Genomic DNA, 27199 nt, shown 5'->3' on the forward strand with positions numbered 1-27199 from the left:
GAGTCAATACTAAAGGCTTTACGGTGTAGTTAAAAAAAAAAAAGTCAACTGTAGAACGTGTACATGAAACATTCTATAACTGACGTTTATTTCAACAACAGTCCTTTAAATAACATAATACAAGTTGTACATTGATCCCTCGGTACCGCTAGCAAAACTACAGATTTCAAATTACAAACTGCCATAAAGAGTGACATTTCAGAGAATAAGTGAAAAACGTATTTAACGGGCAAATAAAAGATATGCAAGGATCAACAGAGCTGTCCTGGGAGGTTATGTGTAGAATCAAAAGCTAGGATGACAAGCATCAGTGATAAAGTTACATTACTCATTTATTTTGTAACCATATAGCAAAAAGAGGTTTTGAAAAATAAAATAATGAATATATAATAAAACTTGATGGCCATAATGATCCATTTGTTCTCCCTCATGAAACACTAGTGTAAAAAGACTTTGGTATGTTATACAGTGCTTGCATTAATGCTTTGGGCTGCAGCAGATTAAAATCCACACAGGAAATGGTTTGGTCAAACATTTCACGCATATAAGAAAGACCCTTTATCAGACAAAAAAGCAGCAATTTAAATAAACCTGGGTTCATCCTTTCCCTGTTTCACATAAGTAATGTGTCAGCTTGTTCATGTCTGTCTGTTGCTGTATGTGTGTGGTTTTAATGTGCAATATGTGCTTTACATGTGCAAAACTTGCTTAATTACCCCCACACTCCTCCCAGCATAAATCACACTCAAAATAATGCTGGATGTAATCATATCTGCATCTGACCCATAATAAATCTATAAAATCACACATAAATAATCACCCTTACATAAATACACTAGCAGCCCATTTGAGTGTAGATTTTAAGAAAGGCACTTGTCAAAAGGTCCAATACTTCAACAGATCAACAGTCAAGATGTTCCAAAGAGGCAGCAATGAGACAAAAACCTGCAGCCCTCTGTTTTTCGAGGCGCTAAGGTTGTGTCATGTCATTTCAGTTCTCCAGAAAAAGGCTCATAAAAATGATTCTGAGTCTGTCTCATCCTGCAGTAACATCACCACAACCTACACCCCATTCACTGTTTTCTATATTTCTTATCTCAGATGTGGCAGGTCAGTGGTCAGTGTTTCTGGACAGTCTACTGTTTGAGATTTTGAATTTTTTCATATATATTTTTTGTCTCTAGAGCCTGAATGCAACTAAAAATGATTTATGAGAAGTAAATCAGGTTCATGGCACAGTGCATTATCTTACCCGACCTCCTGGGGAGTTCAAATATTATTATGCCGGTGCAGGTTTCACACCCTTGTAATACACAAATTGAGATGCAAAATGAAACTTTGGCATTCTTAATAAAAAAAAAAGTTGGAGTTGTAAATAAAAACTTTAAACACATTTAACAAAATGACATCATAAAATACCAGGTTTGTTCCCTCTGTGTCAGATTATGGAAGAGCAGATGCTTCCCTGCAAAAACAACTGGGGGCCAGATTGTCCTTTAATCTGTGTCCATGACATCAGCCTTTTTGGGAGAACTCTTACAAAGTGTTCTCTAGGAGGATGGCGTTGAACCCCGTGACGTCACTCTTCATGTCTGGTTGCCGGTCAGCATAGAGAAGTGGAGATCGCCGATAGTGCAGCTTTACAGACCTCTGAGGAGAAAAGGAAAAAGAATCTCATATGACCAGTGGTGGAATGTAACTAAGTACATTTACTCAAGTACTGTACTTAAGTACAAATGTTGAGGTACTTGTACTTTACATGGGTCTTTTCTTTTCATGCCACTTTGTACTTCTACTCCACCACATTTCAGAGAGAAATATTCTACTTTTTTACTCCACAACATTAATCTCACAGCTTTAGTTACTATACAAATTAAGCATTACAATTGCACACTAAACACATGTAGTTTATAAAATACCCAACAATATAACGGCCTACAAGTCCAGCTGAAATGATATACTGTACAGGCCAAAAGTTTGGACACACCTTCTCATTCAATGTGTTTCTTTATTTTCATGACTATTTACATTGTAGATTCTCACTGAAGGCATCAAAACTATGAATGAACACATATGGAATTATGTACTTAACAAAAAAGTGTGAAATAACTGAAAGACTGAAGAAGAAATATAAGACTGTCTTATATTTTAGATTCTTCAAAGTAGCCACCCTTTGCTTTTTTTGATAACTCTGCAAACCCTTGGTGTTCTCTCAATGAGCTTCATGAGGTAGTCACCTGAAATGGTTTTACCTTCACAGGTGTGCCTTGTCAGGGTTAATTAGTGGAATTATTTCCCTTATTAATAAAAAACCAAAGGGTGGCTACTTTGAAGAATCTAAAATATAAGACATGTTTTCAGTTATTTAACACTTTTTTGTTAAGTACATAATTCCATATGTGTTCATTCATAGTTTTGATGCCTTCAGTGAGAATCTACAATGTAAATAGTCATGAAAATAAAAAGGAAATGCATTGAATGAGAAAGTGTGTCCAAACTTTTGGCCTGTACTGTATATATAGACGATTAAACACAGAATTATAAAACTAACTTTCTGTCATATTTGCTTAAACTGACCCTATGTTCCAGTACAACTACATGAAGCAGGTAATAAAAATCTGGCACCACCTACAGCCTGTAGTGTGATATGCAAAAATCCACAGCTCCCTGTTCAGATGCACCAATTAGGGCCGGGGGATTGGGGGGGGCTGTCTAACTACGTGTCAATCACTGCTTATGCACACACATTCATTCTCCCTTGTGGGGAGGGGCTTACGAGAACGTTTTGGGCTTTAGCGGAAAGGGGGGAGGGACTGAGAAGTTGTCAATTTTCACATTTTTTGGCTAAGTCCTGGATCTTCACAATCCTACCTACAGCACCTTTAACGCAATTTTTGGTGCTTATGAAGCTTGTTTTGACGCTTCCGTTTCCAGTTTCTAAAATGTGAGGATTTTTCTGTGTTGAGTACTTTTACTTTTAATATTTTAAGGACATTTTCCTGATAATACTTAATTACTTTTACTTTAGTAAAAAAATATTCAATGCCGGACTTTTACTTGTAACAGAGTATTTTAACAGTGTGGTGTTAGTACTTAGTTTCTAAAGGACCTTAATACTTATTCCACCACTGCAAATACCCAATGCTAAAAATCATCCAGATGATAAAAACATATGGAGATTTAACAGAACGTGTGTGCATGTGCCCTTACCTTGGGTTGAGCCCGTATGGAGGCTAGTTCCTGGGAGTACTGGTTGGGCTCCACCTTATACCCCCCTCTGGTGGAGGGCAGGCTGAGGGAGGCCATCACAGACATCATCTTCTGGAAGCCTGTGGCGGTCAGAGACATGGTGATGGACGGGGCCGAGGCCAGAGCCAGGCCCATGGGCCACCCTCGCACTGGGACAGGCTCCTGGATGGAGGAGAGCTGCACCAAGCCCCGCTCCCTGATAACAGGGTCCAATGCTGGCGCATCGTCCGCCCCCACAAAGTCCTTTGCATCATCCAGTTCTGCCTCAGCCAAGGATTTCAATAGTGCCTGCCGCAAAAACAAAACTTAATTTACATATTATCCATAACTCCACGTTTATTCATGTGTTAATTTAGTGCCACTAGACATTAATAAACATTGCTGTAAATGCACCAGTCAGCCAAAAGGCTATTTGTCGTCCCTGGAGAGATTTAGCACTGCTCTCCTATAACATCCTCAGACTCAAGAAGAACAGTTAAAAAAAGTCAATGCAGCAGAACCCTTTTATTCCACACATTCTGATTCCTTGTCAAAACTGGTCCTACGTTACATATGATGCAACTCAACCGTCAAAAGATTTGAATGTGTTATGATATAAATAGAGCTCAACAGTGTGGTTCCGGAAGTAAAAATCCCATTGATTTTCTCCATAAGGATTTTGATAATTAGCTATGATGTCCAAACCAATCGAGGGACTGACCACGAGCTCCCAGCTTGTGAAACGAAAGTTTTTTTGCTCCTGCAGAAGCCAGAAGTCTGAATGAATTTGCGGTCTTATGGAGAAATACTACACTACCCAAAATTCTAAGTGTAACAGCCATGACTCTGATAGGTGGAACTCACTGGTACCATGGAAATGTTTACTGAACCCGCAAAGTGCTAGAGCGAGCTTCTACCGTTGAAGTCTATGATCGTTTTCTGTACACAGTATTGTACCTTTGCCTTTTTTGCCGTTTTAAAAATGTTATTTTGGGCCAAATCAAATGTTTTATGTTCATGATTCATCTCGTAGCTGGTTGGCTTGGTTCCAGGCTTCAAACTCTTTATATAAGCATTTAATGAAACGTCAATGGAGATATTGAACGGAGAAAAACGCTTCCGAAACCAGAGCCTTTAAAAAAGTGGGCGGTCACTGTTGAGCTCTATTAGCAGCAATGTAGCCTCAGCTAGAGATGAGGAGTGTATTTTCAGACTTGTAGTCTTCAGCCCCAACTGACGCTGACTCAAGTGACATCACTTGAGGTGATTTATCAGATTTCGTGCAGCTCGCACCAGAGCCACAGAGTATAGTTTGAGCCATGAAGAATGAGCAAGAAAACACAAGATATGATATGTATTGTCTCCAAATCTCACCCTCCACTTCCTCCAGGTATTCTGGATGACTGCAGCTGCTCTGTTCCATCCCTGGACCCTCCTCCTGACCAGCCAGGACCGCAGCGCTGCAGCAGGCACAAAACACATTCATTCCATCATTCCATTAGCAAGCCATTCATTCTGCAGGTGTAATCTGTGCATTGTGGGGACAAATGTGTATGTACTCCCATTCAGAGTATCAGAACAACCCCTGTCATTAACATTTAATAGGACTGGAACGATGCTCTTAGATCGGTTAAAAATCAATAGAAATGTGTAAAGATTACAACCGGTTGAGATAAAAAAATAAAACAAATTCTGATGCAAGGCCTAGGGCTTAATCTACTACTGATTTCACTTGTTTGACTTCAGACGTCAATACGTGTTCTAAGTTATTTATTTGAAGAGATTTTGTTCTATACATTTAGTTATTTTGATGTCTGGTTTTAAAAATCGTATCCATTTTTTATTTAATTGTAATTTAATTGTTTTTTGATGAGAGGACACATCTGCTGTTTATATAAATAAAGGAATAGTTTTCAGCCATTTGAGAAAAGCGTATCGTGAACTTAAAATCGTGAATCGTATGGAATCGTGAGTTGAGTGCATCTTTACACCCGTAACAGTTAATCAAATGAGCTGTTGTGGCAGCTTATGATGCCGTTAAAAGGATAAACAGTGTCAGCCTGCAAACATGGTGTACAGACTCAGTGTAAGTGAGGTCACAGAGCTCTACTGATTCCACTACGTGGTAGCTGGCCAGGGCATTAGGAGTTTACCTGCTTGGATCAGAGTAGCAGACTGCTGGCGGGCGTGACGTCTGCGGCGCTGGTACCGCTGCCAGCAGCACTGAATGGAGAAGGCACACTGAGACAGGATCTTCTTCCTCTGATCCTCCAGCAAATCTAGCTGTGACACAACAGCCAGACAGGTCAGTACTCCCAAAAAAGACCAGAGAGCCCTTATTTGCTTTACAGGCCTGGTAAGTAACTAACGTAGGGCTGCACAACATATGGTTATTTTATCGTCATCGTGATATCAACTGGCGCAATAAACACATCGCGATAGGCTGCGAAATATTGCGTTTGTGTTAGTTGAAAGAAAATATCGGTAGAAAACTGCACTGTAAAATGTAACTGTCATCCTTTTTTTAGTGGTACCTTTAATGTTCAATTCTATGATCAATTTGTTCAATAAAATAAATGATTTCCTTTCATTTGTTTTAAATTCAACACGCAATTTGTTGTATTTTAGCAGAATACTGAAAGCAGCAAAAATGCGAGTACACAACTGAGTACACTTTAATATCTGTTTATTTATTGCATGTTATATTGTTACCGCGATATTCGACATTATCGCATATCTTCCTCATATCATGCAGGTCTGAACTAAAGCACCCAATGAGGACAATATTACCAGACTGGAAAAGAAATATGTAATACGTTTGCAAATGACTTCCCAAGCTTCCAAGTTATACATACAAAAGATGTGTGAGGAGTAGGGCTGCACGATATGAGGAAAATATGAGATAACGTTGTTGAATATCACGATAATGATATTACTTGCGAAAAATAAACAGATAGTGTACTCAGTTCTGAATTTCTGCTGCTTTCAGGATTCATAAATACAACAAATTGCGTGTTGAATTTAAAACGCAAATTTAAAATGCAATTTTCTACTGATATATATATTTTTAAGAATGTTTTTGGGGGGCTTTTCCCTTTAATCGACAGTGACAGCGGATAGACAATGAAGGGTTGGGGAGAGAGAGGGGATGACAGGCAGGAAAGGGCCGCAGGTCGGATTCGAACCCGGGCCGCTGCAAAGGACTCAGCCTACATGGGGCGCACGCTCTCACTGGGTGAGCTAGAGGTCGCCCCCTGATATTTTATTTTAACTGACACAAAAAATCTCTGAGTGTCTTTCGCGATGTGTCACAGCCTTTCGCGGTGTGTTTATTGCGTCAGTTGATATCGCGATGACGATAAAAAAGATATATTGTGCAGCCCCAGTGAGGATACCTACGTATGTACAGTATATAATTACTGACCATCGATTGGGTAAGAAAAACTTTAGTCCTTCCGCAGTGCACCCATGAACTGGGTTTTTCACTGTCATGTTTGTGCAAGGGCTCGAACGCCTTGTGCTGTAACACGACCCTGAGGAGCTTCTCCACCTCTCGCCGAAGACTGTCGTTGCCGTCAGCCTCCACATCTGAGACAGGGAGGAAATGGAATTAGAGTGAAGCCCTGGAGACATCATTCAGGTAAGGGCAGAGCAGCAAAGCAGCTGTCAAGAGATTCCCATTTTACCACATAGCATTTGTCTGACAGTATGCCAGTCAGTGAGGTAAAAACAGGGTAAGCACAGAGAAATCCATCCGAATCAACAGCACAGCTTCAGCAGACACTGAATGATTACACTGAATTCAATGAACCTTTCACAGCTGATCATATTTGGCAGCATTCGGGATTAGTGAGCAGCTTACTTCAACATTCACACAACAAAACTCAAGTCTCGAGCCTACAGCCATGCTGGCACCTTGAGCCTGTACTTGAGCTAAATGCTAATGGCAATGTTAACATGCTGATGTTTAGCAGCAAGTATTGAACTTTAAAAACAGTTCAACAAATCAACAGTGAAAACACCTTGAACTGTGAAATTTCCCTCCATACTTTTACTGGTTGAAAAAGAAAATAATAATTCAGAACACAAGACAAAATAAGAGTCAAGTTGCAAAATAATCGTTTTTCTCGATTACTTTGTTTTTGTTGATCATCAGGAGCCGAAATCGTAGTCGCGATGACATTTTGATTAATTGCACAACCCCACCATGTTCATTATCTTAGTTCAGTGGGCAGTAGCATGCTAACATTTGCTAATTAGCACTAAACACAAAGTACAGCTGAGGCTGATGGAAATGTCATTAGTTTTGCAGGTATTGGGTCATAAAACAAAGTATTGGACAAATTACAATTTTAAAGATTTTTTGGGGGCTTTTTGGCCTTTTACTGATAAGACAGATGAAGACCGGAAACCGGGTAGAGAGACGGGGAACAACATGCACTGAAATGGCTGCGGGTCGCCTTAGTACATGGGGTGCACGCTCAACCAGGTCAGCTACCAGGGCGCCTGACAAATTACAATTTTGACCTCATGGTGGCGCGACAGGAAAAGTCAGGGCATCACCAAAGTCAGTAAGATACATCCTCTGTGGACAACGAATGTCTGTACAAATTGTGATAGCAATCCATTCAATAGTTGTTGACGTATTGAGCAGTGTGTTAAGATAAATACAGTTCAAGCACACACTAAATCAGGAATGAGTAAAGAAACATGAAACAACATGCAAAGCAAGCTCGGATAGACAGAGGTGCATGCATTTACCTGGAAAGGTCATAAGAAGTTGCACATTTTGTTAGAAAGTCCTGTTTGTATACACCAAGTGGACAAAAGTCCCCAGGAAAGTAGAGAACTGAGGATCACATACTAAGAGGGCAAATGAAGGAAAAGGTGAATAACAGACCTAAAGAGAAGAAATAGAATCACTCTTTGTCCACAGTAAACATGCCAAAATTTACCTTAAATCGATCCCGCAACAAACTGAACTTACCAACACAATGACTCCCCGACTTGAAATGTGAATATTTTGCTATCAGTCCGTAGCGTTGCATGAAGCCTTGGAAAGGAATTCTGTACAACAGAAATGACAAGTCAGCCAACATTCAAGGGAAACAAGGCAATACATTAAGATTAAAGCGCCCATATTATGCTCATTTTCAGGTTCATAATTGTATTTTAAGGTTGTACCAGAATAGGTTTACATGGTTTAATTTTCAAAAAACACCATATTTTGTTGTACTGCACATTGCTGCAGCTCCTCTTTTCACCTTGTGTTCAGGTCTCTGTTTTAGCTACAGAGTGAGACATCTTTTCTTCTGTACTATCTTTGTTTGCACTCGCACATGCACAGTAGCTCAGATCGTAGATCATGTCAGCTAGCTCCTTAGACTGTTTAAAGGCTGTTTCTCCAACTTTGGTCAGTTTCAAGGCAGGATTAGCTGGGAGACTTCTTCTAAACAAGGGCGAACATGTAAGTAGTTCTTTTGTAGATTATGGTGAACTTGTGTGTGTTGTAGCAGTGCTTTGCCATTGAGAACGAGGTAGCATGCTTTTTTTCAAAGTTTGTATGCTTGTGGAAGCACCAGAGACACAAAGGAACACCCCAAATCCCAGAAAAAGTGATTTTTTTCATAATATGGGCACTTTAAGAGTTGATAGAGAGTTGTTGTTCACCTTATGGGAAAGCCAGCAGCACTGATATGAATAGTCTCCACAATCCCGCAGGCCTCCAGCTGCATGATAACCTGACAGCAGACGGGGAATAACCATTAAAAGCTTTCCCTTTTTGTGAAAAAAAAGAAAGCATTGCATCTCATTGTTGTAGTGCTGGTGAAACTGCTGGAAAAAAAAAAAAAGAGAACATCTACCTCCTCTTTTTTGAAGCTCAGCGGATCGCAGTCTGGGTTGGGTTTGATGCAGCGAGTGTAGTGAGGAGTTGTGCTGTGGAGGATCCTCATCAGGCTCTCCAGAGAGTTCTACGATCAGACATTAACATCATCAGGGCCATGACTAAACCGTCCCAGGAGGAACTCTACAGGCCTCAACACGCTAATATAACCCTGGTGATAAAGGCCTTTGTGGCCCTAGAGCTGCACAATATGAGGGAAATATCTAATTGCGATAAGTTTGACTGATATTGCAATACTGATTGAGGATATTGGAGGAAATTATCTTTTCTTTTTATTATTTTTGGGGCATTTTCGGCCTTTATTTTTACAGGACAGCTGAAGACATGACAGGGGAGAGAGAGGGAGAATGACATGCAGCAAAGGGCCGCAGGTTGCAGTCGAACCCGTGGCCCCTGCGTCGAAGAGTAAACCTCTATATATGGGCGCCTGCTCTACCAACTGAGCTATCCTGGCGCCCGGAATGATCATTTTTGTATCATTATTCTAATTTTCATTGAAAAATATTAAAATGAATTTTTTTTTTTTATGATTTAGTGTGATTTGTTTTTTGCGAGGATCGGTACCAAACTTTAGTCTGTAGGACAGGATTTGTAGGCCGGGAAGTCTTTGCAGCACCACAATACTTTTACATTCAGAATGGTTTGACACATCGTTTGCCTTTAACATATATCGTGCCCCACGCCACCCCTGCTATTTGGATATGAACTTAGTCCATATGGCGATTTGGATAAAATTGCGATTAACTGTGCAGCCCTAGTTGTCTCCCACCTTGAACTTGGAGACCACAGTGACTTTACTGAGCCCCTTGGTAGTTGGATTCTCAGTTTCGTTGTCGGTGAAGATCTGGTGAAGCAGGGGGTTGTCAGACTTCTGCAGCAGGTTAATAAGCTCTGGTGGCACTGGGTCCTAAAACACAGAATCCAGCACAAGATGAGTGGATGGGCAACCTTCTGAACACAATTCAAAAGTATTTTGTTTTTATAAACACCTTGTTTTTCTCCACCATCCCCTCCATCTGGTAGTTGACTTTGCCAGCGTAATGGGCCACGGTGAAGTGTGGCTCCTTGCTGAACTTGTCCCAACTGATGTTGGCATTATCACCGAGCTCCTTCTCCAAACGAACCCTGAACGTCTTTGGATCCGAGGCTCGATTAAGACGACTCTCCTATAGGACAGGTATGTAAAAACTTTTCAACCGCCACGTAGTACAGAATACATATATGTAATGATAAATGAATGTACGGATTAACCAAGAAAATGACTGCATGGAAACAAAGGGTCAAAAGGCCTGGAGGATAATTACTTGTATGCCGTTCTGTTAAAAATGACACTGTAAAAAGACAAATCCATAAATAGTATTACTTTTTTTCAAAAGAATATGATTTAAATGAAATTCGGTAGGACTGTCCTCTCTGATGGGAAGAAATGTTTGATGAAGCACTTCCTTGGAGACAGGTGTATAGATTGATTTTACGTTTGTGTGTCGATACATGTTTTTGTCCCTGTTATTAGGTTTGTATTCTATTGCCTTGAGTATGTATCCCGTTAGAGGATGGGGTAACACTTTACTTGAAGTTTTTTACATAAGAGTGACATGACACTGTCATGAACACATGACACTCACATGATACTGTCATGACACAGTCATGACACATGAACCCTAACCCTAACCATAACTTGCCATGACAAAACCGAATGACACTTACTAAAAAAGCGTTGTCATAAACGTTTGACTTATTTATAATGTTTTATGACACATTCATGACAGTGTCATGTCACTCTTATGTAGAAAACTTCAAGTAAAGTGTAACCGAGGATGGATACCCGGCTCGGCCCGTTCGGACAGATATTTAGAAATGATGTTTGGGTTCAGGTCGGGCTCGGTCACATCAGCGCAATAAGGCATTGAACATTTTAAATTAAACAGCTTATTAACGTGCGCTTGTTGCCCTGTGTGCGCTGATGCGCTCATCTGTTGACATTTGCGAATCCCTTCCTACAGTTGCTTAATAAAGCGGGCTTTCCACACAAACAAACGTAAATGTGTCGGGTTGGGCTCAGACATAAATATCTTAATGCCTGTCGGACTCGGGCCGGGCTCAGTTACTGCTCTGTCGGACTGAAAAATGCAGCCCGATTATGAAAGTAAATATGGTGCAAAACGTCAGAGCTTGTAGAATACAATGTGAGAACTTGCAGAAAAAAAAATCTGAACTTGTATGTTAAAATTTGCACTTGTAAAATTAAAATTTGCACTTGTAAAACTAAAATTTGCACTTGTAAAAAATATTCACACATGTGATCTGAATTTGAAGTCCTGGCGGTGACCTGGAGCTCACCGCCAGTGTTTCAGTTTGACTGTTAAAAAGTGTTAAGATAATAAAAAGGTATTTATTTAGAAGCAGGCTGGTTGGTTAGTTAGCTAACGCTAGCTTGCTATTCCACCAGGCTTCCATGCTACATAGCTAAATAAGCCGGACAGAGTTGTCCCTCATCTGGCGATAGAAACCCTGCTTTTCCCGTTCTGTTGGCTCAGAGCTCCACAGCCTAAGTCCACAGGTACAAATTAGTTTTGCACCAAATGTATCGCAACAAGTGTTGCAAAAGTCGAGGCGCAGATTCTCCACTTTGTGATGCGAGAGAGCGCATACAGGGACAGATTCGAGAGGTTGTAATCACTGAGTTGTGGTTGTGATGGAAAATGAACCTGAGTAAAAAGAAATAAAGTACACGAGTAAATGTTGCATTACAAGTTTGCAGCTGTCAGTGTGTTCATGCAAATATCAATCTACACATTTGTGAATATTTATTCTACAAGTGCAAATTTCAATTTACAAGTTCAGATTTTTTTTACAAGCTCTCGTGTTTTTTTTCTTTTTGTGACTTCAAATTCAGATCACATGTGTGAATATTTTTTACAAGTGCAAATTTTAATTTTACAAGTGCAAATTTTAACATACAAGTTCAGATTTTTTGTTTTGCAAGTTCTCACATTGTATTCTACAAGCTCTCACGTTTTGCACCATATTTACCTTCATACCCGATCCGCACTGTATATCCCGTACAAACAATAATACTTGGCGATTTAAGCAAACATTAAAACAAAATCAAATTAAATTCATGTTAAATATGAAGAAGAAAGAAAGTTTGACTTCTGTTGCTTTACGTTCGCTTGTTAGCACTATTTGGGTTATGCAAGTTATTTTTATCAGATAATTAAACAATGATAAGAATAAACGCAAGAAAATGACCAGCATACCTCATTAAGTAGAGAAAACACACTGACAGGGCTTCCCTCGAGAAGATCCAGACAGCTCTGGTTGTCTTGGTATTTGACAAAGGACCACTCCAACCCCTCTGACACATATTCCTCCTGGGAAAAGCAGAGATAAAAACAGAAGGATTCAAGTACACATTACAAAAGGTACGACAGGTTGTTCTGTTAACGATCAACAGAGATTTCATAAAGACTGAAGAAGCCTCCTGAATGTCTGAGGCCTGCACGTCCACACAACAAGCAGAGAAACGGCGGCTCTCGTGAGATCTGCGCATGGAAACGGAGAACTGGTAGATGTACGGGATTATCCATTTTCGTAGGCTCCAGCCCAGCGTTACACATACGGTCATTCAGGAAAAGGATGTTGAGATTGTTTCTCATAAATACTTAGAAACCATTATTGATAATACATTATGTTTTGAACCAAACACTGACGCTGTTTGTTTAAAAAAAAAAGAAGAAAGACATCATGGCTTTCAAACAAGCAAAGTGGCAGTTGGTCAAGGCCACACCTCCACCCTCCACTAACCACTAAACCTATATAAAGCCTATATAAAAGCATCCAAAGAGCACCATGTCATGGCACCTTTAAGAAATTTGGTCTCTTGCCCTTTGGCCACCATTTCAGAATGCCCAGAACAAGAACATGGCGTGCCAGGGCTTCTTTTATTCCTGTGGCCATTGAGGAGCTTAATTTGGTTCATTAACTTGCTTGCTTTTATGTGTATCCGTGTTAGATAGCCTGGATTGATCATTTATGTATTTATTTTTTTATTCCATTCAATTTTTGTTTAACTCTGTACAGCACTTAACATGTATTCATTTACTGTGCTGTTTCTACGGTTTTAAGTTTTTTTGGGGGTTTTTTAACTTCTGGTTCAGTGTGGCAGGTGCACCTTGTTTTCATTTGTGGTGTAGAATGGTTCTGTATTTGTCGCTGTTGTCAATATTTTTACGATTGTCATGGTCCTTGGATTGGACGTGATTTTGATGCCTGCTGCGGATCAAATTTTTTCTTGGGATAACAAAGCTGAAAGTTGAGTTGTACCTGCTGAGCTCGGAGATAATGAGCCACAAAGTGCTGCTGCAGTTTCTCATTGGCGTAGTTGATGCACAGCTGCTCCAGGTTGTTGATCTGGAAACACTCAAACCCGTACACATCTAGAACTCCTGGAGATCACAGAGTGGAGAGGACTGCGTGAGCTTACGAAAAGAAATGGAGGGAAAAAATATACAAATAGATATGTACTGATATTCCATGAAGTAAAAGACAACAATGCTTTTACCTATGAAGTTGCACCATGTGGATGTGCCTGCACATATGCTGTTGTTGATGAATGTAACCAGCCACTCAAATAATCTGTTGGAAAAAATGACACAAACTCTCACTCCAAAAGATAAAGGGCTTGTGAATATAAAGAGTGATTAGCACACATATCTTCATCACTGTTTACTGTAAACAAAGGAAACAAATAGTTTCACGTTTCAGTGTTTCGTGGAAAGTAGGGCTGCATGATAAGAGGAAAATATGCAATAACGTGGCTGAATATTTGCGATAACAATATTACTCGATATACATAAACAAATATTAAAGTGTACTCAGTTCTGCCTTACGGCTGCTTTCAGTATTCTGCTAAAGTACAACAGGGTCAGTCTAGCAACTCTCTGTTGGCTTGCGAGCTGGAAAAGCCAAACTCTAGTCAAGCCAATCACATTGTGTATAGAGTCGGTAGGCGGGCTTAACATAATGACGGCAGAGTTGCGACGGTTCCGCCTGAATTCCCTGCTACTTGAAAATGAAGAAGATGGCTTCTGCTGCTGGCTAACAGCGGTCTTCTGGAAGACTTGGAGATTCTTTGAGAAAAGAACAAAAAACGGCACTTAAGTCATTCTTAAAATAGGAAGATGTGTTTGGATTTTTGCCAACCGGATACGGCAAAAGTTGAATCTATCAACTAGCTGGTTGGTTGTAGCGCTATCCTATTGCGTGCAGAGGGAATTTGAAAGACAACCGTTTATCCCGCCCCTCGGATTGAGCCCTGTCAATTGTGAGTTCCCAGACCAACATCCTGATGTGGGTCTGGCTTGTCAGAGTAAATTGCGCCTGTTGATATTGCGATGACAATTAAAAAAAAACAATATATTAACCAGCCCTAGTGGAAAAGGAGTGTTTGACGACAACCGAGTCCAAGTCACAGGACAAAGACAAGTTCCTGCATGACCAGTCCTTTTTCACATCATATTATCACATGTGGATTTGATGATCACATCCTCATTCTTACTGGGCGTAGATGGCCTTGGCCAGGCAGTCTCTCCTCATGCTGCACTCTGCCTGGGAACAGGGCTTGAGAACGCTCTGCTTCCCCGCCTTCAACGTCCTCACTCTTAAACACATCTGAAGCTCCTCAGCAGGAACACACAGCAGCTCCGCGGCCCTCTGCAGGAAGTCTAACACAGGCACGAGTGGAAGCTGTTAACTACGTACAGGGTTTCCCCCAGATAAGTTGTTTAGCCCCATGGCAAGTGTCTTTTTTTGACAAGGGGCCCGCCTGGGGCCAGTCAGACTGATGGCAGCATTAATGTAGAGCCCAATAGTTTCTGTGATAACAGAATCGTGGATGGAATTACGAAAGAGAGAATAAAAAAGAAGAAGCTATAAGACAGATTCCATAAGGCCCTACATTAAGTCAGTGCTAAATGCTAACTATATAATAGATATAAAAATATGACTACATCTAGGTTTCCAACCCCCAACTGTAACTAGTTTAAAAAAAAGTCTTAAAAAATACATTCTCCCAGTGGCTTAGGCCTGGTGGGGGGACAATTTAAGTGTATTGCCACCAGGCTTGCAATACACTGGGGGAAACCCTGATGTAGCTCATGTTTGTTGAGAGTTATTGTCAGGGAGCGGGGTGTCAGGGAATGTATTCTGGAATCCAGCAGCATGACACATGATCGTGCAACTTGTATGTATCTTTTAAAAGAAATCCCTTGAGCATCATTCTGTATTTATGTCAGCCTTAAATGACTAAATAAACATAATAAATGGAGGTGATAATAGTTGTTTAAATCTCATATCCAATACCTTTGGACTGTTCATCTAGGTTACAAGGTTGTGATTCATCCGTTGAAGAGGAGAAATTCAAATTCCCCAACTGCAGAATCCCTGCTAATATCTGTAATGCGTTGCAACAAACAGAGAAATTCAATTATATGCTAACAGAAAAAGAAAGCCAATGGAAAAATATATATTTTCAGCATTCTAAGCAGTATATAAACATGTAATAAATAGTTTATAACACTGTATGTATGAAACTACACCACAATGTAGTTGTAGGCAGATGTACACTACCGATCAAAAGTTTGGAGTCACTTACAAATTTCCATTCTACTCCATTACAGACAGAATACCAGCTGATCTGAGTGGGTGGCTGATATTTAATGCAATATCTACATTGCCTATTATCAGCAACCATTCATCCAATGTTCCAAAATCACATTCTGTTTACTAATCTGATATCATTTTAAAAGGCTAACTGAGAAAACATTGGAGAACCTATTTGCAATTATGTAAGCAAATAATGTAATCTGAAAACTGCTGCACTGGTTTAAAAAAAAAACGATGCAACTGATTTCAGCTGGTATTCTGTCTATAATGGAGTGGAATGGAAATTTCTAAGTGACCCCAAACTTTGGACGAGTAGTGTAAGTGTTTATTCATCTATTGTGCCGAAACTATAGCTCTTCCTGTGGGCACACATAACTGGATGCTGGTTTATGAACAGATAATGACTATGGCATAAAACACAGTTGTAATCTTCATAGGAGAAGTTATAATTGACGACAAATACTGTATATTAATATATCTGCTTACAACTACATTATTGTGTGTCAGAAACTAGTCATTAAATGTACTATAGTGTTTAAAAATGTTAAATAGAGGGGGTTAAATCTAAGTAGGATGAGTACCTTACCTTAAATATTTGTCTCTGCCTTTCTGCATTAATGCCCAGATGAACCATTGCTGTGACAGTCTCATGAAAGCAATCCTCTATAAAACATTACATGAAAAGAACTTGTGAGAATCCCAAAAAAAGACAAAAAACATGCCTAAATATACATGAAAAATAAAGACCAACCCTCCACTGTTTTTTCAGAATTTGGCAGCCACACAAAGTGTTGGCCACGTGGCATCTTCCACTCCTTTCTCTGCTCATCCGTGGCCCCTTTCATCATCTGGAAAAACAATATGCTCTCAGCATTTACATCTGCTTTACATATGAATGGGTCAATATTAAACTAATATACACACATAAGGTTTTGAGCGGCCGTTAACTCACCTGGTAAAATATGTGGAAGTTCCTCTCGTTAGCCAGTTGGCAAGCCACCCTGGTCTTCTCGAGCAAATATGTTTGCACAGACGCCCCCACTAACAGCTGACATCTTCGTGGAAAAATAACATGTTGAACCGATTAGACCGAACTGTACGCTGATGATATGTTTCTCACGTGAAGAGCCGGATTCAATGGAAAGATTACACTAGGCACACGGCACACTTTGTTATTTGGTGAATAAACAAGATAACTTTTAACTGCCACATGATTATTATGCTGTTTTATGTATTTAGGTATTTTAATGCATCGAATTTAGGCTTATTTGAAGGGCCTGAGGAAAAAAACTTGTGTAAACCCTCTGTTTGATGTTTTCTTTCTTCTTCATTTATCTTTCCCCCCCACACACACACACACACACACACTTTGTTGCGCCCAAAAGCATCTCAGAAAAGTGGTGTCAGTGTACCGTTATGGCTAGCTAAAACACATTTTCATGCAATTGGAGTTTTTACTTTACTGTACTGTACTTTTTATTAGAACAATATTATAATAATACTAATATATACACTTGGGAAATTTACAAATTTAGATTAATTGTTGGATACAAAATTGACATTAAAAAATCATTTTTAAAACTATAAAAAAATATGGGCCCTAGACATGTGCCTGGAAGTCCTGTGCCTAGATGCAGGCCTGCAGCAGGATGATTTATATTACCTGTCTAGTTGGAGCTGGATGTACTTTCCAAAGCGACTGCTGTTGTTGTTCCGCAGCGTACAGGCATTGCCTACACGGAGAGTAGAGTGTTGACTGAGTGACATTGCACGGTGGTTATTTTCACATTAACGAGGCACCGGCGATCAGTTATCTCACCGAAAGCTTCCATGATGGGGTTGGAGTCCAGCACCCTCCTCTCTATCCTCTCCACTGTGTCCTGACTCTTCCACACTGAGGAGGAGGCCGCCACAGTAGCGTAGTATTTCATCAGGCAACGAGACGTCCACGTCTATACAGAAACAAACCACAGGGCCACTAAAGATTGGTTCTATGGTGGCCTGGTTGGCTCAGTGGGTAGAGCAGGCGCACATATATTTAGAGGTTAATGCCCTGACGCAGAGGTCCAGGGTTCAAATCCAACCTGTGACAATTTCCTGCATGTCTTCCCCCCCTCTCTCCCCTTTCTCACTTAGCTGTCCTGTCAAATTAAAGGCTGAAAAGCCTAAAAGATTATCTAAAAAAAAAAAAAAATAAAGGATTGGTTCTACGGACCCTGGGACCCAATTTACAGCCACCACCTCTGTTCTCTGTTTAGGGCTTCAACTACCGATTTAACTGAATCCATTAACCACTTATTTATTTGTTGATCGGTTATCAACTGCCAGTGGCTATTCTGACGATTGCTGTTCATGCAAACTGTCTTCCTTACAGATTATTCTTGTATTTCTTTAAGAGGCTTCTCGCCGGAGTTCCCTCAGCCAGAACCCCGGTGTCACATTCTGTTGCACAAAAATCGGCGACACATCAGAATGGTAAGTGTAGTTAGCATCTTTTATTTGTTTGCATTGTTGTTGGCTTGTTAGCTTTTAGCTGGCAGCGTCTGACACAGCTAGGATGATATTATATGATATGTGGGTTATGTGGGTGGGTCTCTCTGTACAGACAAGTCCGCTCTGCACTGAATGTTTCAATTTCTTTTCTGGCGTTTGCATATTAAACAGCGGTTGGCTTTCAAATCGGTGACGAATGATGAACACCTCTCTAGTGACAAACTGCACAGGTACAAGTCAGTATATAGGTCTGACATTTTAAGGAACATAGACTTAAGCAAAATACATTTTTGAGTGGAGGGGTCCTTAAAATACTTAAACCCAGCCATCTTATAAATGCGTAATTTAGTCTATATACTGCAAATGGGCAAATACCACAATCTGTGGTATTTGCCCATTTGTAAGTCAAAGAGCAACTGATAGTTTGAACCCCTGATTGATTTAGTAGGCTACGTTTATTCTGTAAGCTTAACACACTATGTCCTGGTTTACCTTTCCTGCACCGCTCTCACCGCTGACCACCAACGATTGGTTCACTGGCTCCAGCTGGCCCTGAACATTCCTGTAGGCTTCTTCCGCCACAATAAAGATGTGTGGTTTGAACTCCTGTTGGCAAAAAAATACAGACTTATTAAGATGCTGGTCATTTTTAGACTGCAGGGAGAGCCGGCGGTGACTTCAAGGAGGTTCCAGACTTTTATGAGTTTGACTTTGAAGCTGTTTCGGATAAAAGGAGGCAGACCAGGAAGGATTTATGTTTGACCACAAACCCCCTGAATAAGCTAAACTCTTACAATGCACCCACCGCACCTACCACTCCACCCTCAACATCTACACCCCTGCTTGAACCACCATCCATCTTTCCCCAACATCATTTAAAAAAAACGTCTATAGAGATATAAACAGGTACACAAGTAAGCTGAATTACAGTGAACGACAGCCGTGTCTCTGTAGATACATACCTGGGGCTGAGGAGCGCAGTGATACTCCTTCATGACATCCAGAGAGTAGAGGTCTGGGAATGGCTGGAAGGGGTTAAGAGCCACCAAGGTGCAGCCAGCATGGGTGTAAAACACCTTCACACGGTACCTGGCCTGAAGGCATTTCAGCACTACCAGAGGAAAATATTAAGTATCATTAACAGGGGGAAAAAAAAACACACAAGCCAATATTTTACAGAATACAACCACCTAAGGCAGGAACAAGAGAACACCAGAGAAGAAAGCAGCACAAAAATATGTTTCTCTGTAATATATACAAAATAACATGATCCATATTTCAGATACATAATCAGTCCAAGAGCTCTGAAAGAAAACCTCCTACAGCAATTCCATGCCATTAACCTAGAGCTCGGCAATAAATCGATATTATATCGATATCGTGATATGAGATTAGATATCGTCTTAGATTTTGGATATTGTAATATGGCACAAGTGGTGTCTTTTCCTGGTCTTAAAGGCTGCATTACAGTAAAGTGATGTCATTTTCTGAACTTACCAGACTGTTGTAACTGTTCTAGTATTTGCCTTTACCCACTTAGTCATTATATCCACATTACTGATGATTATTTATCAAAAATCTCAGTGTGTAAATATTTTGTGAAAGCACCAATAGTCAACACTACACTATCGTTGCGGTATCGATATTGAGGTATTTGATCAAAAATATTGTGATATTTGATTTTCTCCATATCGCCCAGCCCTACATTAACCTGACCCCTGCTGTTAATAAGCTGTGCTGTTATGTTGTCTACCTTGAGCTGAAACTAACACCACCTGGAAATGTAAACTAAACGCTGATCTTTTCTTACGAAATGCCAATGACACTGTATTTTTATGTCAAGACAAACAACGGAGTACAAATATTGAAAGATATTTTATTAAAGATTGATAATAAAAAGAATGTTGCACATAGACACTTTAAGATATGAATGCTTTACGTTGGCCTTACTGTATTACAAATGTATAAGGAATACAGGAGTTACTGTTTTTGGTGATGCACGTGTCCACCAGCAAAGTAAGTCATGCCCTTGGTTCACACTTCCCTCTCATTGTGTACACTGCAGCATTTGGGTTGCACAGCAGTCATTCATGCATTCACCTTTCTGTTTTTTCATCATCCCTGCAGATTTTATCTTGCCGCAGTTAAACAATACACAGCAAATGCCAAAATCCAAGGTGACATGAGCTGGAAAACATTGTTTCACACTGGATGTGCTTTTGTAAATAAAGACAAAGTTTATGCAACATATCAAACACGCAGCAGCACTCACTGACATGCAGCGGTAGAGATTTCAAGATGTATGCCATCAAATTTAGTGGATGGGGACTTTGTTGATCAAAACCACCCTTGATGTATAACAGGTGAAATTACTTCTTAAATACCACTTTGCTGAAACAGCAAGCGTCATATTACACCATGTTTATCAAGTGATTTAGAGACTCTAGAGGGCCTAGTGACATTATATAGCCCCATTGGTTACCTGTTGTTGGGGTCACTGGGTTAACTTTGGTGAGGTCGTCATAAGTGTGGAGTTGGTCTTCATCAATGAGGAAGGCCTGAATATCTCCCTCCAATGAATCATTTAGACACGGGTGAGGAGAATGGACCTTCTGGACGAATCCTTTCGCCTACGGGAATGAAACAAAGTGGGATAATGTGTTTAAAATATTGAACGGACACCTTGTAAGTCATGCCAAGTAATTGCACATGGCAAACAATAGCAAATGAAGCAATTTGTTAAAAATAAAACCAGAAATCACACAGCTGTGCCCAAACCTCTGATGTCATCATTACGTCAAGTCTGATCGCAAAGGTAGTATTTTCTAAATATGGATACATTTCCGAGCTCCATACTCATAACAGTACAGCAAAAATAGATCTTGTTTTGGGCATCAAAATATCAAACGTAATGTGGTTTTCATACAATCTGTCAAACGTTCTCGAGCTATGACGCAGTCAAAATATCCCATCTCTATGCAATAACATGTTCAAGATTTTATTCTTGGCTTAGAGACATGTGTCAAACATAATAGATTACATAAGTTAATTAAACATTAATTCTTACATGACATGCTAGTTTTATTGACACTTACTTAAGAGGTCTAAAAAAGCTAGTAGTGTTACATGTGCAATGCTACATGTATTTGCCCAGAAACAATTTGGTCAATGTGTCATGTGTAATTCATTCAGTCACAATCAATTCAGACTGACAAGTCAGCTTTATCCTGCCAAGATCACATGGCCTGGACCTGCAGCCCACCTGACAACGTATTACATTTGTGCGGACAGATTTAATCCAATAGCAGGTAGCCTACATCCCATCATTCTGTAAGGCCATTTTAAACCATGTGAACAGTCTTATTGTCATACCTAATGCTACACGAATAACATCCAAGTGCACAATGCATCCAATTGACATATCTAACACAAGCAGTTACACTAGTACTGTACACTAGTCGCAAGTACCATGTTATAGTAGTAGGTTATATAATGAAACAGTAAGTGGCTGAAGAACATAAATATTACAAAAATCGTATTTAGGTAGATGATGAACAACACATAAACAAAGTAATTTTTGTGACACCTGTTTAAGTATCCCTCCTCCTGTTCTCATAACAAACTCTAGTCAGAAATCTGGCAATTTAGTGAATGTTGGCAAATACTTCAATATAGGTAACGCCACAACACCACAACACGTTAATGTAAGACAGATTGCAATTTATTGACAGTAGCTTTTTCTTCGAGTACATTTAAAAGTTTGTTTGTGTTTGTGTGTGTGTGTGTGTGTGTGTGTGTGTGTGTGTGTGTGTTAGCTGTTCTTAAGCAAGGTAGAAATACGTTGTCAAATTAAGCCACTACATTTGGCTTCATTTACTCCCCGCATTGTAGGGACTATTTTCATCTGGCGCATTAAACGTTGGATTACGGTATTGATATTCGGTCACAGGTTCATAAAACATTCTACACCGCGTATGAACACGAATTAACCAATCAAAGCCGAGAACCGGTTAGATTACATATTATTGATAAAGGTAATCCAGGTCAAGTTAATTTATCATTCACTTTTACGTTTAAAATCGAAAAGGAACACCTCTAGACCAACAGTTGAGAAATTATGGACGGGTCTTCCCCGTGTGCTAACTTACCGTTCCCCCTCCATTTCTGTGTCCTGCCTTAACGTTACGTCTGGTGTCCGCAGAACTCATTGATTTTACCGTTAACGTTACCTTCGTGTCTTAAAAGTCAAGGTTTGATAGGAACTACTTCTATATTCTAATAAGGATGAGTTGTGGTTATTCTACAGTACAATGCAGTCCTGACCCTCAATATTTTCCATTACTGTCAGAAAATTCCTTCAGGACAACTTCCCGTGTCTGCTGCCTGACTGTCCGACTGCCTCCCGAACTACACACTTATTCCCGCCCTCTTCCTTGGCTTCGCTTCAGGGGCCCAGCTGTCCACCAGTGGCTAAAAATTACGCGGGTAAGGTTTTCTAGAATCTTATATCTTTAGGACATACGTTTTTAATGGCACGAATGGACTTAGGACTTTATGTTTTCCAAATTCTATCTAGTTTTCCTTTTGTGTATCCAAATGTCGAGACTCTAACATGAATGGCTTCTCTGCATTTATCAGTTGCCTGAAATAGATACTAAACCAGAGCTTTTTGGCCATGTTCATTATAAGGTTATTTTTCAGATATGCTTATGCTGGAAACTCAAGTACCGGTTTGGCTGGAAGTTTCCAGAAATCCGAGTTGTCTTGAATGCTGCATGGAGGAAAATACGGAAGTATAGGAGCTCTCTTTTTACTGCAGGCATCCTGGTGGGTTAGGTTCGGGCCCGTCGCACGACTGTAACTAGTTATTGGTATGCTGTGAAACAGGTAACTGTGAACCTGCATTTCCGACGCCTAAACTGACAAATCCGTGGTATGTACTGATAAATAGACACACAACTACCTTGGTAACGTATTAAACGTTTTAGTATAGACTAGAGAATTTAATGATGGTGACTTAATAATGAATCGATCGTGGTAGGTGCTAATGAAAATTCATCCTGTTTACAATGTTCTTGTGTATAGTTATGCCAACAAACTAAGGCTGCTAACACTTTTTATACCTCTAAATATATGCTAAATCAGAAACTGTACCCATAGGCCTGTAAATTCACCATGGGTGCTGCCATAGCGTCCTAAATGTTCAATTCCCCAGTGTCTATTGAATACGTTTATATTCATTTGTCTCTACATACAGTGCTGTTTTCTCTGATGTAGTAAAACATGAATTTTAATGTTTGCAGGCCATGTCTCAGAGGGACCTGAAGGAAGCGTTTATCAGCAATCTCAATGGGACCAGTCTGCAGGAGGTGGCACTGGGCTCATTTCTCACCCCACTATGTCTCATCAGCAGAGGGCTGATTTTGACCCTCTACCATCAGGCCAAAGGGACTCTTCCGCTTCCACTTCCAATGGTTTCTCATCTGCTTCTCGACTTCTGTGTTCTTATCCTTCCCCTGGTCCTGTCATGTACCGTTTTGAGCAGTGTTCTTCACCAGGTCATCTTGAGCCTAGCCTTTGTTTCGGCTTGTGTGTTTTGCTACATCTATCGTGTCAACAGTTCTGCTCGGCAGCACCCACAGAACACTGTCGGCACCTTCCTTCAGAGTCACGTTCAATTCAACCAGGTTCCCTTTGTGACTATCTTTCGAGTGTTTGTGAACGTCAAAACAGCCATCAGCATTCTTGCCGTGGACTTCAGTGTCTTCCCAAGGCGATATGCTAAAACTGAAACCTATGGGACAGGGGTTATGGACTTTGGCGTTGGAGCGTATGTCTTTGCAAATGCCCTTGTCTGTCCAGAGGCACGGGGGAAGAACATCTCAGGATCCAAGATGAATCACATCGCAAAGCAGCTCCTGTCCGTCTGGCCTCTGGTTGTTCTTGGTATGGGAAGGCTAGTGAGCCTCAAAATGTCCGGCTACCATGAGCATGTGTCAGAATATGGCGTCCACTGGAATTTTTTCTTCACACTAGCCATTGTCAGAGTTGTTGCTTCTGTGCTTTTGGCCATTTTACCCGCCCGTCAGTCATGGGTCATTGCCCTTCTGATCAGTGGATTTTATCAGTTCACTTTGGAGACATCAGGGCTGAAGGCTTTCATTATTCATAACAATGACAGAGAAAAGGACTATCTGCATGCTAACAAGGAGGGCATATTTTCTGTAGTGGGCTATGTAGCTATCTACATGGCAGGAGTTCAGGTTGGACTCTATGTGATGCAACCAAGATCCCACGTTAGACAGTGGCTCAAAGCACTTTTTAACCTCTTTTTGGGAAGTTTTGTCCTGTACTCTGCTTTGTACACATGTCAGACACTCGTGGAGCCAGTGTCTCGCCGCTTAGCTAATTTACCTTTCTGCCTATGGAGTGTTGCTCAGTCTTTGTTTTTTATGTCCTGTCTAGGAATAGCGGATATGGTTTTACTGTTTTCCAAAAGAACATCAGGCTGTCACTCTGTACCCTCATCATGGAATTTGTGTAAAAAACAATCGGACTCTGTCTCTGACAAAAAGACAGGTGACATAGAAAGACACTGTCTTGTCCAAGCTGTCAGCAGGAATCAGTTGTTATTTTTCTTGCTTGCAAATGTCATGACAGGATTGACCAACTCGATAGTGGACACACTTAGTTGCAGCAGCTCATTTTCAGTGTGTGTTTTGCTGTCGTACATGTTCGCGAATTGCTTTGTAATACATGTTTTACATCTTTGTGGAATTACAGTGAAATTCTGGTAAAATTGCATTCATAAAACTACAAGGTTCATTTGTGTAGTTTGAAGGTCTTTGTGGGGTTGGAGTGACAGACATTCAGGGAAACACTGGGGAAATTAAATGTTATAAGAAGATATGATCTGTAATGCTGACGATACTATTGTACATATGTTTATAAATGCAAATAAATGCGTGTCTTGATAAAAATGTGTCTCCAAATAAGTGAGGACTTGAACTACAATATACTGTGAAACCAAGCACAGAGTGTTCTTAAATGATTTGCTTTTGTCTGTTTTTTTTTTAACAGTTGATTTGTTGCTGCTAAATAATGCATTCTGCTTATATTGGACTGGCCTATACAGGACTGACATCAGCTTACTAGTACTGTACATTAAGACTGGATCAAGTCAGCATCTGAGCTTTTCATAAAAGGGAAATTGTCATTTAAAATGATGCAGCAATTGAACAGCTGTAGCGCTTTTACTTTTCTGTATATTTAGGGGCGGCAGTAGCTCAGTCAGTGGGGACTTGGCTTGGGAACCATCCGGTTCAAGTCCCCGTACGGACCTAGCTGGTAGCTGGAGAGGTGCCAGTTCGCCTCCTGGGTGCTGCCGAGGTGGCCTTGAGCAAGGCACCGAACCCACAACTTCTCAGGGTACCATCCTGTGAGGCAGCCCCATAGCTCTGACATCTCTCCATACATAATGAATGTGTATGTATAGGTCCTGTTTGTGCATTTTGGATATGTGAATATATAACAAAGTGAAATAATTGAATTTCCCCTTGCAGGATTAAAAAGGTATACATATATTATACCTTTATATGCACACATCCGTTGTCTTTTCTTAATCTCATTTCTTATTTGTTACTTCCCTGCTCTAATACAGAAACACCATTTATATTATACAAATATAACAAACAAAAGAATTATACAAAAATTAGGAAGTGGACATTTCGAACAAACTGGATTTAAAGCAGCTTGACTTGTATGAATGTACATTTTCGCTTTCTCAAAATATACACTCACCTAAAGGATTATTAGGAACACCCTACAAATATTGCATTTTATCCCCTTTCTCCTTCAGAACTGCCTTAATTCTTCATGGTATTGATTCAACAAGGTGCTGGAAGCATTCTTTAGAAATGTTGGCCCATATTGATAGGATAGCATCTTGCAGTTGATGGAGATTTGTGGGATGCACATCCAGGGCACGAAGCTCCCGTTGCACCACATCCCAAAGATGTTCTATTGGGTTGAGATCTGGTGACTGTGGGGGCCATTTTAGTACAGCGAACTCATTGTCATGTTCAAGAAACCAATTTGAAATGATTCGAGCTTTGTGACATGGTGCATTGACCTGCTGGAAGTAGCCATCAGAGGATGGGTACATGGTGGGCATAAAGGGATGGACATGGTCAGAAACAATGCACAGGTAGGCTGTGGCATTTAAACGATGCCCAATTGGTACTAAGGGGCCTAAAGTGTGCCAAGAAAACATTCCCCACACCATTACACCACCACCAGCCTGCCCAGTGGTAACAAGGCATGACAGATCCATGTTCTCATTCTGTTTACGCCAAATTCTGACTCTACCATCTGAATGTCTCAACAGAAATCGAAACTCATCAGACCAGGCAACATTTTTACAGTCTTCAACTGTCCCATTTTGGTGAGCTTGTGCAAATTGTAGCCTCATTTTCCCATTTTTAGTGGAGATGAGTGGTACCCGGTGGGGTCTTCTGCTGGTGTAGCCCATCCGACTCAAGGTTGTTTGTGTTGTGGCTTCACAAATGCTTTGCAGCATACCCCAGTTGTAACGAGTGGTTATTTGAGTCAAAGTTGATCTTCTATCACCTGGAATCAGTCGGCCCATTCTCCTCTGACCTCTAGCATCAACAAGGCATTTTCGCCCCCCAGGACTGCCACATATTGGATGTTTTTCCTTTTTCAGACCATTCTTTGTAAACGCTAGAAATGGTTGTGCGTGAAAATCCCAGTAATTGAGCAGATTGTGAAATACTCAAACCAGCCTGTCTGGCAGCAAACCACCATGCCGCGCTCAAAGTTGCTTAGATCACCTTTCTTTCCCATTCTGACATTCAGTTTGGAGTTCAGGAGATTGTCTAGCTAGAC

The 27199-nt window shown here is 40.4% G+C and overlaps 2 protein-coding genes across 4 annotated transcripts; one reads left to right on the forward strand and one right to left on the reverse strand.

The window, feature by feature from the left end:
• Positions 1 to 60: 60 nt before the first annotated feature.
• On the reverse strand, positions 61 to 22727 carry myo19 (myosin XIX). The gene is made up of 24 exons (XM_028595141.1): positions 22441 to 22727; positions 20775 to 20922; positions 19255 to 19403; positions 18785 to 18898; positions 17619 to 17751; positions 17463 to 17532; positions 16752 to 16854; positions 16551 to 16647; positions 16386 to 16462; positions 15497 to 15587; positions 14694 to 14859; positions 13698 to 13771; positions 13460 to 13581; positions 12394 to 12507; positions 10123 to 10299; positions 9903 to 10040; positions 9093 to 9200; positions 8899 to 8969; positions 8216 to 8295; positions 6653 to 6816; positions 5382 to 5511; positions 4603 to 4688; positions 3211 to 3537; positions 61 to 1650 (listed from the first exon to the last, which is right to left on the reverse strand). The coding sequence occupies exons 1-24, from the start codon at positions 22498 to 22500 to the stop codon at positions 1537 to 1539; spliced, it is 2913 nt and encodes a 970-aa protein (XP_028450942.1). The 5' UTR covers positions 22501 to 22727; the 3' UTR covers positions 61 to 1536.
• pigw (phosphatidylinositol glycan anchor biosynthesis, class W) lies at positions 22234 to 25272 on the forward strand. 3 transcript variants are annotated; one of them, XM_028595142.1, is made up of 4 exons: positions 22234 to 22326; positions 22641 to 22777; positions 22994 to 23225; positions 23596 to 25272. In XM_028595142.1, the coding sequence occupies exon 4, from the start codon at positions 23599 to 23601 to the stop codon at positions 25087 to 25089; it is 1491 nt and encodes a 496-aa protein (XP_028450943.1). In that variant the 5' UTR covers positions 22234 to 22326; positions 22641 to 22777; positions 22994 to 23225; positions 23596 to 23598; the 3' UTR covers positions 25090 to 25272. The 3 variants fall into 3 exon arrangements, with proteins under 3 accessions (XP_028450943.1, XP_028450944.1, XP_028450945.1); XM_028595143.1 differs by having other exon boundaries at positions 22994 to 23179; XM_028595144.1 differs by lacking the exon at positions 22994 to 23225.
• The last annotated feature ends 1927 nt before the right edge of the window (positions 25273 to 27199 follow it).

The sequence above is a fragment of the Perca flavescens genome, chromosome 13 (assembly GCF_004354835.1).
Source record: "Perca flavescens isolate YP-PL-M2 chromosome 13, PFLA_1.0, whole genome shotgun sequence".
In the NCBI taxonomy this organism is placed as follows: Eukaryota; Metazoa; Chordata; class Actinopteri; order Perciformes; family Percidae; genus Perca; species Perca flavescens.